Source organism: Zonotrichia albicollis, chromosome 7, assembly GCF_047830755.1.
Source record: "Zonotrichia albicollis isolate bZonAlb1 chromosome 7, bZonAlb1.hap1, whole genome shotgun sequence".
Classification (NCBI taxonomy): Eukaryota; Metazoa; Chordata; class Aves; order Passeriformes; family Passerellidae; genus Zonotrichia; species Zonotrichia albicollis.
In genome coordinates, this window is record NC_133825.1 from 17,764,000 (window position 1) to 17,777,957 (window position 13,958).

General features: G+C 50.8%; 1 protein-coding gene across 1 annotated transcript in view; it reads right to left on the reverse strand.

The window, feature by feature from the left end:
- The window catches only part of CDH23 (cadherin related 23), a 209,763-nt gene that overhangs the window by 76,892 nt on the left and 118,913 nt on the right, over positions 1-13,958 (reverse strand). Inside the window, exons 12-13 of the mRNA XM_074544462.1 lie at positions 12,865-13,014; positions 11,916-12,074 (exon numbers count right to left, since the gene is read on the reverse strand). Of these exons, the coding sequence (XP_074400563.1) occupies positions 11,916-12,074; positions 12,865-13,014 (309 nt within the window). The remainder of the gene's footprint in view (positions 1-11,915; positions 12,075-12,864; positions 13,015-13,958) is intronic.

A 13,958-nucleotide genomic window follows, 5' to 3' on the forward strand; every position in this document is an offset into this window, starting at 1 on the left:
CTTGGAACCCCTGGGATGGCAGTCCTTGTCCCAAAACTGCCAGACAGGGATGAGCAGCTGGAAGTTGGTTGAGCAGAGCTCATTGGAATGATGATCAGGGCTACCATGTTCTGCCTGGCTAAAGAGCCAAAACACCCCCATGAAACCCCTGGGACAGCAGTCCTCCTTCTCCCAAAACTGCCAGACAGGGATGAGCAACTGGAAGTTGAGCAGAGCGTGTTGGAATGATGATCAGGGCTGCCATGGCTGAAGAGCCAAACCCTTCCCACCTTTCCCACCGGAGCAGGTCCCGGCTCTGTTTGTTCTCCTTCGCCCTCTTTGTTTTCCCTCCCTCACATGCACAAAGCAGGAAATAAAAATTGATGGGGAACAAATTGCTTTGGCCAGGAGCTCTCTGCTTAAAAGAGTTGTGGCAGGAAAGCAATTACAGGACGTCAAAAAGCTGTCAGGCTGCTGGAGTGACCGGGCAGAGCCTCGTCCCTGCCTGATCCAGCAAGATGCCTGTGGCTTGGGAAAGCAAACAGAAGGAGGATTCCCATCTGCTTCCTAGTTTTTTGTGGGGTTTTTTTGGTTTTCTAGGAAAGATGTAGTTGCTGCTTGGGGCTGCCTGGGCAGCTACGGGCTGCTCAGACTGTGGTACAGGAATTCCAGGGTGGGAAGCCATGCCCTGGCATCCTACGGCTGATTTTTGGAGCCACCAAAACCTGCATGTATTAAGTAGGCAGCCATCCAAACATCCCTTCCTCGAGGCAACCTCAGGTCCCAGGGGAGTTACAGCTACCTGCTGGTAGCCACTGGGATTGGGATTTGATTTGTGATTCGCAGGAGACAAATATGAAAGGCCAAGGGCTTTCGTGAGATGCAATCACCGAGCTGCGAAAGCTGAATGGAAAACCAATGGAAAACCTACTTAAAGTTATTATGGAATGACTTCAGTGGGGAAACAGCTCTTTTGTCAGCATTGCCTGGCCCGGCCGTGCTCTCTCCCAGGCTTTTACAGAGAGGCTGCCCGGTGGGAGGTGGCAATCAGAGCCGGTGGCTGGCTGGCTCTGGAGCCCAGTGGCTCCAGTGATTAGCTGGGAAGGAGGGAGTGAGGAATCAAGGCAATTCGGGGCTGCCACTGCTCCCCCAGCAGCTCCAAGGCCTGCCCAGGGCCAGCAGCTCAATCGGCGCTAATGGCCCTGGAGGGCTGCACTGAACCTGCACAGGGGGGAAAAATAGCCAATCAACCCCCCTGGGAATGGCAGAGCCTTTCCCCACCTCTCCTGCCAGCCACCAGGGAAAACAAGAGCCTTCCTGATTGTGTTTTATAACAGCAGCCCCTGCAACATCAGCTCCACACAGGCGAGGTTAACACTTGCCTGGGCAGCCGTGATTTAGCGGGCAGTGATTTACTGGAATGACTGGAGACTGGGCTTTAAAGCACCAGGTGACAGAAGATGGCCCAAAAGTGAGATAAACAGCCTCTCTTCCAGCCTGGGTTTCCACTGGTGACACCCAAGACCATTTAAATGTCCACGGGTTTTACTGGAGCTGCGTGCAAGTTCTCTGCTAATGAACCGCATTGATTTCATATTCTCCTGTTGTCCACCTAAATGGCAAGTGGCACATCTCAGCGATTAAATAACCCCACAACTGCCTGGCCTGACATCTCAATCACCTCGCTGTTGGGTCTCTAATGAATTTTACAGCCCAGCAAAATGGAAGAAATTAAGGTCAAAGTCTGGTGGAGGAAATATAAATTCTCAATGATCACTAAAGTGTTTGCAAGGGCTCTGGGAAGCTGACCACGCCACCCACCATCTGCAGCTGCACCTCACCCAGGTGAGAGCCCAGCAGGCACAGGAGGGATAAAAACAAAGGAGGAGGGATGGGCTGGACAGGTCCTTGCCATGACAAGGGACCTTGGGACATGAACACGTGGCATTCCAGCCTGGAGAAAGGGAATGGCAAAACCCAAGTGATTTGCGCATCTAATGGTTCCAAATGCCCAGTTCAGGAGAATCGCCCTCATCTTCACACACCAATCTCAGCACATCAGCAGCACCAGGGGCACCTCAAGGTCATCTGTGCAGGGGTGGCACGGCCTGTGTCACAGTGTCACTCAGCTAACAGCAGCCCCTGCACACTGATTCCCACGGGAGCTTGAGGAATCACAGCCTCGGATGCTTTGGGAGAGACCGAGGGCAGCTTTGAAATCAGATTAAAACCCCAGGAGTGCTGGCTCCACAGGAACCCTGTGGGTGTAAAAGCATGAGGGGTCTGGGAGAGGATGGATCAAGGTGAGGACAGCGATGGCCCCAAAGGGAGTGCTGGGAGGGAGGTGTGAGGCCAGGGTGTTCATGTGGCAAAGAGCATCACCTTGGGAAAGCCTCTCCCTTGAACTCTCAGCCACATCCCAAATCACCAGGCAAAGCCAGCAGCAAAGGAAAACCACCAACCCCATCTCCTGCTGGGAACAGTGGGAGCCATGGGGGGAATCCTGCTGCCTGGTTGTGCAATTTGCACAGGAGCAGGGCTGCATTTGCTCCCTGATCTTCTTTTCCCTCTCACAGGCTGAATTGTTGGGTTTTTTCCTTTTTTCTTTGGTTGGGCCAGGCTGTGATTTTGTTTTGTTTTCCCACTTCTGCTCTAGCTGTGCATTTTTCCTGACAGCTCCATCAGGACGGGGAGAGGCTGCACAAGCTGCAATAAGTGTGTGTCTCTCTCTCTCTCTCTCTCCCCTCAGCTCTCGGGCTGTCATGATTCCTATTCCACCCCATTTCGGTCTCACGGATTGATATTTAGATTAAAGAGATAAACACAGCCAAAGAGCACTGGGCCCTGACAGAAAGACGAGGGCTTCAGATCTGTCAATCATGCCTGGTAACTCCCTCCTCCCCTTCCCTTTATTTACAGAGCTGGCTTGATAAGAATATTTAATGGGAACAAGGAGTGCAAGCATATTTTTGTACTTGTAAAAACCCAAGGAGCACGCAGGAAGAAGCCAAGCCATTCATGTTTAACTTTCCAGGCAATTTGGAATCATCTGCTTTGATTATTTAACTCTTTACTGTTTCTTGTGTTTGCAGTTTCCCTCTCCTCTTGCAGATAAAGGATTCAATTTCCTTTTAAGCGGCAGGGAAATTGGAAGAGATTTTGCTCTGTTTAAGCACAGCTGGAGATGGAGCACTGGGGAGGGGGGGACTGAGAACAACAAGATCAATTAAGATGCTGACAGGGAGGGAGAGCTGCGTGGGCCACAGGTGGGGAGAAGGGCTGGAGGAAAGGACAAAGCCCAGGCTTGGAGGACATCAGAAACGTCCAGCTAGGAGCTCTCCAGCCCCCAGGAGCTGCTGCTGAGACATGCTTTCATATTCCCACCAGTGCCCTCCGGATGCCCTCCCGCTTTCTTAGATCATCTCCACACGTCTGAGCCTCTGCAACACCCAGCTTGCCCTGGACATTTGTCTGGCAGTCCCCAGTTACCACCACCCTGTCCATGCCCATGCCTCCTCTGCAGCAAGGACTCCCCAAGACATTTTCCACCCACATAAAGCACCAGGAAAGGAGGAGGCTGGGCTGGGAGTCCTCTCGGTGTTTCCCCACCCTGTGCTTCCATAACCCATGTGAGAAGGCAGAGGAGGTGCAAGGCACCCCTAAGGCAGGTGGGGCAGGAGATTCCCTGCAGAGCAGGACACAAACTCAACACCCTGAGCAAGATGTAGGGTTGAAAAAGGTTGAGAAGCCCTGTGCTGCTCTCATGGTGGCACTCCTACTGACCACCTCTGGTCCTAACGCTGGGAGAGCACCCCAGGTGCCACCAAAGGGACAGGGGATGGGTTATCCCACACTGATTCCCCATGGAAGATCCCTGGATGCCTTTTTACTCATCCACTGATTTGCAAGGTATTTCCCCACCTCACTCCCTGCCTTTAGATGCTGTGTCCTGGTTCCATGTGATTCCACACAGCCTTCCCAAAATTAAGAGCAGTGTAGGTTTTCTCCTGAGGCTGGTCCTCATGTCACCATCAAAACATGAGAGAGAAGCAGAGCTCAGGGTGAGCCCCTCACCCACCAGCACCTCAGAGCTGTGGCCTCCACTACTCCCCTGTTCCTGCTCCCCTGAATTTATTTATTCTTCAAGAAAAAGGGGAAAGAAAAGCTTTGGAGATCACCAAGAAACAATAGACAGCAGCAGCTCCACAGGTGTTGGGGGACAGAGAGTGCCCTTGGCCACAGGGATGGTGGAAATTGGACTTTTCTGTCCGATTGCACAAAACCATCCAAACCCATGGAGAAGAAGGTGAAGAAGAATGTTGGGGAAGACAAAACAGGAAAGCCTTATAAATATGATTGCCTGGCAAAAGATTTTGAGAATATGGAAACTATAAGCGAGATTGGAATGAAAGCAAGCTTTGAGATCCCTCAGTTACTGAATAACTGGAAAACAATAATGTAGCCAAACTGAAAGCAATCCCCTTTTGATGGAACAACACCCTCTGCCTGCAGACAGGCCCAAGGGTCAGAGCAGACCCTGCCAGCTTGGCAGAAGGGCCCAAAGAGAAGTTTTTAGAGTTTAAAATGTAACACAGTATGGTAATGTAATGATTCTTACAGGCTGTATGGAAATGCTATAGGATTTGTATCTTGTACTAAGTTGGTTAGTGAGAATCAGAATATTTAATATAGAAGATGATTTATTGTATTGTAAGGGGAACTTCGCTCTCTTAGCTCTTGCCTCTTACCCCATTTATTCTCTTATCCCTTTTACTCTGTTATGCTTTTACTCTCTCCCCCTCTCTCTCTCGGGCCTGCTCTGGGCTGTGTCTGGCAGCTCCCAGCAGGGCCCTGCTCCCAGGCCCTCTGCAATAAACCCCAAATCCCAGCAGGGCCCTGCACCCAGGCCCTCTGCAATAAACCCCAAGTTCCTGACCTGGCTGCAGAGATCTCTGCTCTCCAACCATCCCAACTGTCCTACCCCTGTTACTCCTACAGAAGAAGGACCATCCTCTGCCCTAAAACCTCCACCTTGCTTTAGATGGCCCTTGGCCACAGGGATGGCAGGATGCAGTGGGGGGTGAGTCCTGAAGGGAACCAGAAGAACCCCAAAACCTCATTCCACCACATCAGGGCTTGGGGTGGGACAAGCCCAGAGGGATGCGGCTCTCTGGGCATCCCACAGTGGCTCTGGGATGGCTGCAAAGCAGCGTGGTGGGATGTGGGGGCACCATGAGGGGATGCAGGAGTCCACAGACCATGGCACCATCCCTGCCAAACTCAAGGGCTGATGGCTGATTGGGGAAGTGATTTGCATCCTAAATAGCTGTTTATTGATGTCTGCAACTCTCCTGGCCAAGGTGGGGAAAGTACATTATTGCTTTCTTGTTGACTGGCGTTTACAGCTGGCTGGAAAGGAGGGGAAAGGAAATCAGACCGGGATTGATTTTCCCATCCCCAACAGCAGGCCAAAGAGAGATGGAGGCAGCAGAAGAAAACTGACAGCTGGGTGGTAAAGGAGAGGAACTTTGCCAACCAAATTAAAGGTTGATTTAATGAGGAGAGTAATGGAAGGTTAATTAGCACATTTACTTCATTAGGTTCCTACTAACAAGGCTTCTCCTGAGGAAGTGCAGTGGCAGGGAGGGGGAAGAGGAGAATCCAGGTGAATGGATGTGCTGGGGATGATGTTCAGGGAGGGGACAACCCATGGAGAAAGGGATTGCTCAGGAATGTGAACCCATATGTGTGTAGATATATATATTGAATGCACACCCATACATAAGAATACACAGGCTAATGCATTTACCAAAAACACACAGGCTAATGCATTTACCAAAAACACAGGGACACCATCTCTTCACCTCTTCCATCAAATAATCTGAAAATTTTAATCCAGATTTCATGAAAAACCAGGGAAAGCAGTGGGGTTTTTTACACACAAGACTGCCTTAGAGGTTCAGGTTATCAAGCCCCGAGGGAACACAGTGCTTATTTTACCTGCCCTGCCACATATCAGGAGATACAGAGAATCATTCCTGGGCTGAAATCGATGCCTGCTGGTTGAATTGGACACCACAGTTTATAATCTGAGGTCTGTTGGAGATGCTCACACTGTTTCTGAGGGTCTCCAAAAGATAACTGAGGAAAGCCCACCAGCAGCTTGCCCAAAAGTATTTTGTGTGTTTGTGTGTGTTTGTGTGTGTGTGTGTGTATTTAAAGCTCTGAAAAGTCTCCACATCCATTTCAGACTCCCTGAGGGTGGTTGTCATCAGGATAAACCCAGCCCCAGCCCAGGCCAGAGGAGTTTCAGGGCTAGGAGGACACCAAGGCAAGGCAGAGCACATAACCTCACAGGGATCTGGGAGGAGGATATCCCACAGAGAAGGAAGTCTTGAACTCAGCAAGGCTTTGGGACAAATACTACACAAACCATCCTACAACCATACTACACAACCATGGTTTGCTACACAGACCATCCCAGAGAGGTGCTGATGTGGTTTCCAAAGCATGGCTCATCTATCTGCTCCATGCCTGACCTGGCTGGAGCCAGCAAGAGCTGGCAGGAGAGGATCAGGAACAGCAGGGGCTAATGCCTGCTGGGAGATGCTTGGAGGAGAGCAAGGGGACAATTCATGCCCTGCAAGCCCCTCCATGCCTCCCTGTCTCACAATGAGGACTCTTCTGTCCAATTCCACAAAATCACTCAAACCCATGGAGAAGAAGGTGAAGAAGAAGGACCAGCCTCTGCCCTAAAACCTCCATCTTCCTTTATATATATATATATTACTGTATTCTAAACCCTTAAACTCTAAGTATTCCACCCTGTGATATCACACACTTCTATCCAAACTCCACACCCACAATCCCAGTTCTGTCATTCCATTTTGGAAGCTTCTCCACGGCCTCATATCAGACGCAGTGTTCTCCTGGGGGTCAGTGCCTGTCAGCACAGAAAGTCTGACATTCCCAGCATTCAGGGCTCCAGCAGGAGAACAGAGAGGGGGTCAGCAGCTCCCCCCAGCTCTGTGCTGCTTGGCAGCCAGCTGATGGAGCCCACAGCCAGCGATCCCAGCCTGTGCAGCCAAGCCAGACCGGGGCAAATAAAGCAGAGAGGAGGGATCACGGAGCTAGGATTACTTTCCACACTTCCCTGGAGAACCATTTTTCTCCCGACACTTCAAGGCAAATCAAATGCATTGTTGTGTTAAAAACAAGTTACTCTTGGTTTGTTTGGGCTTTAATGATTTTGGTTATCAGAGCTTTTCAGGAGGACTTTGCTGCGCAGATCTGTGGAGTACGAGGAGCTTAAGGAGATCTCCCGCCCCTTAATTCCTGCCTCCTGCTGGGTTGCCTTAGCCCCCTTCCCCATTCTCCAGGTCTGGCAAATCCATCAGCAGCTGGAGCACAGCTCTGGGAGGCCCCTGGCAGCTGCTGGCAAAGCAGCAGTGTCCAAAGGCAGGTTTGGAGGGGCACTATGCTCTCTGCTCTGCAGCTCTGCAGTGAGGCACGACCCCGAGATGCCACAGGCTTTGTGTGACACAGGCTCACAGTTTCCCTGAGCTTTCCCATCCATGCACTACCCCAGGGACAGGAGGGGATGCTGGGCTAAATTCCCCCCTCCTCTCCCTGCTGAGGGAGCTCACTGGAAGCTGGGCTGGCTGTTGGTGACCTCAGAAGCAAGGCCATGTTTATGTAGCTTCTTCCAGCCAAAAAAAACCTTGCCAGCTGAAAGCTCCCTCCTGCTCTCCCCCTGGCCAGGCTGCAGAAGAGCTCCTCAGGGGAGCTCCAGCAGAATCCAATGAGCTTTAAGGTTCCTGCCAACCTGAAGCATTCTTTCACTCTGATCATGGGCTGGGCACATTCATCCCCCAGCATGGTCCATCCCCAGAGTTTTCCATCCCAGAGCCCCACAGCCTCTGCCAGAGCAGGCCCCACATCTCACCACACCTCTCCAGGCTCCATCCTTCCAGCCTGATCCTATCAGGAAAGGGAGCACCCATCAAAGCCACCAGGCAGGCAGGACCTGGTGGGGCTGTCAGTGCCCCAGTTAATCCAGGGTGCAGTGTGTGCTCCCTCTGCCTCGTTCCTGGAAGGCATGAAGTTATACTGGCTGCCTCCTTGCTCAAGAAGTGTGAAATTCCTTCCCTGACCTTTTCTGTTATGTTATTAAAAGGCTTCATGGCCAGTTGTTTCAGAAAAAAAAAAATTGTATTTCAATATCTGCTGGTACTGGGGCAGAACTGGTCCATCTCTTCAGGATGAGCTCTGCTCACCTCCCTGCTTTGCCCCTGCTTCACAGGAGGTGCTTGGTGCTGTGTGGGACCTCCAAGCCTTTCCAGCCTGCCTTTTCCTGGGGGAAAATGAAGTTTGCACTGAGAGAGGCTTATAATAACTGCAGAGCCCTGGACAGGCTGCTTGTCCTTCAATGGTCACAGATGTGCAATGGACATGTAACTCCAAACAGCCATGATTTATGTGGCCTGGAAGCTTTGGCTGGGGTAAGGAGCCCTCCACACTGCAAAACCAGGAGTGTGTGGCCTAAGGGGCTTATCACATGTGTAAAGAGTCATGGAATCATTCAGGCTGGAAATGGCCCCTGAGATCATCGAGTCCAGCCATGAACCCAGCACTGCCAAGCTCACCACACACCCACAAACAATATTTATGTGGTTTTTGGGCACTTCCAAGGATGGTGACTCCACCACTTCCCTGGGCAGCCTGCTGCAATGCCTGACCACCCTTCTCACTGAGGAAACTTCTAATATCCAATGTAAACCTCCCCAATACAACCTGAGGCTGTTTCCTCTTGTCCTGTCACTGGTTAACTGGGAAGATAACTCAACCCCACCTGGCTGCACCCTCCTGTCAGGAGCTATGCAGAGCCAGAGGAGCCTCCCTGAGCCTCCTTTTCTCCAGGCTGGACCCCTTTTCCAGCTCACTCAGCTTGTCCTCATGCCCCAAGAGCATGGAGGCAGGAGAGAAAGCTGCCTTTGGGCACACTGTGAGCTCCCTGTACAGGGCAGGAGATGTTCCCAAGGAGCCTGGCCTCTCCAGATGTTCTTGTGCAAGCAAATGACCACCTGAGCCTAAACAATAAATGCCTTTCAGGCACAGAATTAAACAGACGGATGGATGGACAGGGAGATGGGGGGAATGCTAAGCAGAGAGCAAACAAAGTCTTAGAGGTTGGACAAGGTTGTGCCGTGCTAGGGAAGGGGCTGAGGTCTGACCAGGAATCCATGGATCTGATCCCACTGCTCCCTGGGCAAAGGGAAGGAGGCAGGGAGCTCTGGGTCCCTGCAGGTCTGGCTGCCTGCACTTGGGGTTGTTTTACAGTTGATTTATAGGTGTAACAAGCAATGTTTCTCTGCTGTCACTGACATGAGGAGCTGAAGTGCCGTAGAAACAAACGGCCATTTGTCACAGCAAATGAAGTCTGCTTGCTCTTTCCTTCTGCCTTTCCCTTTCAGCTGGCCATGCTGAGGGCAGCCTGGAGAGGGTGGCATTGAGGAGAGCCTTTCCCCTCCTTTCCCAGCCACAGCCAAGGTGGGATAGCCAGGATGCACTCACTGGAGGATGGGCAAACAAACCCTCCTTCCCCAGAACGCTGGGCTGGGCAGATCAGTGAGCTCCCCTTGCCTCAGCTCCTATGGTTTTAGCTGCTTGTCTCCCTGCCAGGAAGGTGCTGCAGGCACTGCTCTGTCCTGCCAGCTGTGCCTGGCCATCTCTAGCAGCAGCTGGCACCAAGCCTCGTGCCACCCTTCAGCAACCACTCACCCAGCCCACACACTCCCCTCTTCATCCCTGCTCATCCATTTCCTTGACCCCACAAGCCACCTCATTTATTTTTAGCACCCTGGACCCCACTGTCTCTCCAAACTCAGACATTTTTGCACAAAAGAACACAAAAAGAGAGGAGCCAACAGAAGACTCCCTTCATGAGGATGTCATCCAGCAGCCACCAAAGAAGTGGGCATGGCATGTGGCTGGCCAGGCTTTCTCCAAAACCCCATCTCTAACCTGTCACAGACATCTTTTAATCTTTTCCTTAGGATTTTTCCTCCTGAGAAGCTGAGAGGCCTCAGGAGCAAAATGCAAACATTGATTATCTGCTGCTGTGGAATGCAACGGGTGGATCTGATTGGTCTCATGTGGTTGTTTCTAATTAATGGCCAATCACAGTCAGCTGGCTCAGACTCTCTGTCCGACACATAAACCTTTGTTATCATTCTTTCTTTTTCTATTCTTAGCTAGCCTTCTGATGAAATACTTTCTTCTATTCTTTTAGTATAGTTTTAATGTAATATATATCATAAAATTATAAATCAGCCTTCTGAAACATGGAGTCAGATCCAGTCTCTTCCCTCATCCTCAAACCCCTGTGAACACTGTCACACTAACCCTTATGTGTGAATACCCAGGAATATTCCTGAGCAAGCGGAAAAGAAGGAAGAAAAGGAGAGGAGGGATTTATTAGCAAGGAAAGCAGACTTTTTGTCTGCAGCACGTGGGACAGGTGGAGAGCTGGGCAGCGACCAGAGGGCTGCAGCTCAAAGGCAAGCGGCCACAGCAGGAGGAGCTGGTACTTTATGAGGGTTGTTAAAAGTTTGGGATCAGCTGGGAGGGCAATTTGGATTTCAGTGCTAATTGCATCCATTCTGATTTACCATAGAAGATTCAACTCCTGGCATTTTGTGTTCACTCTGAAATGCTGGCATAGCTGGAAGTTAGCTGGGGAAAGAGGAGACGCAGTAACAATCTCATTGTTTAGTGTCTGACGGCCTGACTAGCTAAACATCTGCTTGAAATATTAATAACTGTCAGATGGGAACAGCTCGGGGGCTCTATACAGTTTCACACCATCTGTTTGTAAAGTAAACACACTTACACACAGGCACATGCACCCCACTCTTTTGTCTGGGCTTTTAACCTCTGAGTGGGCATTCCTGCATGGATGGGGGACCAGGGGCTGTGCCTGGGGAGAGCAGGGGGACAAGAAGGGGGCAGGAGGGCAGCTGGAGCAAATGCATTGGAGAGGGAGCCAGGCAAACTCATTCACGACTAATGGTAGTGGCAGTAGCACACCCAAAGTGTAGCAGAGGGTTTGGTGCTCCCTGCTGTGATATTCCCCATCCCAGAGGAGCTTTGATGCCTTTTCCAGTGGTATTTCACCACAGGGATTTGTTGTTGCTCTTGCACCAGGAAATGTGTCTTCTCCATAAGGATTCCAACCAACCTAGAGAAGAGGAAACGAGCCCTATGGAAATGCTCCCTGCTATCACCACACCTCTGCCTGCCTCTGTTCTGCTGCCAGCCATGTGATGCCATGCTCTGCTAAACAGAATCATTCCCCTCCTTTTCCATTCTTTGCCCTTTTAATGGCACAACCGACATCAGTTGGGTTGAGGAAGATGATGCTTCCAAAGAGGGCAGTGAGAAAAGCCACACCAGGGCCACCGTGACCACTGGTATTTGGTGTCTGCAGGTGAAATGCAGTGCATTTCTCTCTTTGAATTCCTGGTGTGGCAAGAAACACACACACATCTTCCAGAGAACAGGGAGGGTCAAGACATCTGCTCCAAAAGCACATGAGAAGTCTACACCCCATTAGCCTTCCAACTTCTGGGGCAAATAAAGCGGAGAGGAGGGATCATGGAGCTAGGATTACTTTCAACACTTCCCTGGAGAATCAGGGAACCTCCATTTTTGTGGAGACACTTCAAGGCAAATCAAATGCATTGTTGTGTTAAAAATGGTTGTTTTGGTTTGGTTGGGCTTTAATGATTTTGGTTATCAGAGCTTTTCAGGAAGACTTCAGCTAAGCCCCTCCACCAGCATCTCCTGATGCTCCCTTCCCAGGCTAGCCCTTGGAGAAGGACACCACAAAGACAACACAGGTGCTCAGCAGAGGGAGCTGGGATGCTCCTACTCACGTGGACCTGGAGGACAGTGGTGCCCACGGTGGTGTTCTCCAGGAGGCTGACGTTGTAGAGGGCCTTGCTGAATATGGGCCGGTTGTCGTTCTCGTTGATCAGGTTGATTTTCACCCGTGCGAAGCCGACGTGGTCCGGGACGCTCTCGTTGGCAAAGAGCTGGGCAAAACAGGAGGGAAAGGTTGGAGATGCTGGGGAGCTTGGGAGAGTTACCCATAAAGTTACTTCTTTAGTGGAGTAAACAAAGTAAACAAAGTAAAGTTACTTCTTTAGTGGAGTAAACAAAGCTCTCCTCAGCTCCCTCACCAGCTGAGCCAGCTCAAGGCAAGCCACCAGCAGAGCTGGGCCAGGAGGACGGGGAGGGTTTTGGCACCTGATAGGTGCTCTTAAAACAAAGTTTTATGCTCTATAAAGCTTTTATGGCCCTGCTCTGCTTAAGCTCTTGCAGCTGAGCCTTTGGATGTTGGAAAGAGAAAGTGCAGAGCCAATCTCTTCCCCACCTCCTTCTTTATTATAATTTCCGATTTTTTGGCTCTTTTGTAGTGCTCCACTGTTTCACAGTGGGGATTGTGATAGAATGGTTGGGGTTGGGAGGAACCTTTAAAGGCCACCTAGCCCAACCTCCTGCCACGGGCAGGAAGATCTTCCACGAAAACCCATCCAACCTGACCCTGAATTTCCAGCAATGAGACATCCACCTCTCTGGGTATCCTGTTCCAGTGTTTCACCACCCCCATGGAAAAAACCTTCCTTACAGCTAATTTAAATCAACCATCCAAAGCCATCCCCGTTTGTCCTTATGGCAACAGTCCCCACTGAAATATTTGCTCCATCTTTCTCCTATGCCCTCTTCAGCTACTGGACAAGAGGGAGGAAGACATTGAATGATCATTTTTAGGTCATGCTGGAAACTGTGGTTGTCCCACAGAGCCCAGAGGTGCAGCCTCACCGAGAATTCATAGCGGGGAATGGTCTCGAAGTCCAGCGGCACCGCCACGCGCACACGGATGTCCGCCTTCCCCTGGATGGAGGTGGGCGAGATGATGAAGTGGTTGGAGTTGTTGCCCACCAGGTAAACCTCAAAAACGCTGTTGGGTCCCTGGGAAAGGAAAGAGCAAGGCTGGTGTTTTATTTTGTTGAAGATTGCAATGCAGGATGTTTTCCATTACCATCTGTATGGCAGATTATCTTTGTCAAGTGGGCAGTTTGCCTTATCCCTCTCTTTGAGCGACCACATTCACTCCTCCCTCAGGAGGGGACATTGCTGATAACAGACTATTGAATGTCTCTGCATGGCTGATAAGAACTATAACATCCCATTGGGAGATGCTCCGCCCAGAGGGAGGAGCCAAGCATTGCTACCCAGATATAATCCACAGGTTTTGAGACACCAGCACGGCTTTCTCCACAGGATTCCCCAGAGGAACAGCAGCTGCCTCTTCTTCCACTGGATCTTCAGAGGAAAAATACATCCTTCTCTACAGGACCCCCTTGCTCCAACAGAACCACCCCTGACACTGCAGGAGGGCTGAGCCACATTTCCAATGGGACTGCCACCAACACCCTGACCCACAGGGTGTCAGGTGGAGTTCTGACTCTGTCAGTGTTGTTCTACATTGTTTATTTTATCCTTTTTTTTTCCCTTTCTCTATTAAATAACTATTATTCCCTGCTCCCATATTTTTGCCTGAGAGCCCCCTTTATTTAAAATTCATAGCAATTCGGAGGGGTGGGGAGGGTTTACATTCTCCATTTCAGGGGAGGCTCCTGCCTTCCTTAGCAGACTCCTGTCTTTCCAAACCGAGATCTATTTACAAAATCCATGTGCGCATGATGGGAGTGGGAATGTGCCCCTAGGATGGGCCCACGCAGCACACAGAGGGAAAGTTCCTTTTGAAGGTGCACACACCACACAGGGGGTCACACACTGGGATTTCACTGCCTCAGGCTGGGGGCACAGCCTGAGTGCCTCTCCCACACAGAAGGCTTTTCCCACTAAGGCAGCTCCAACTGGGAACTGGGAAAACTCCTCCTCTCCCAAGA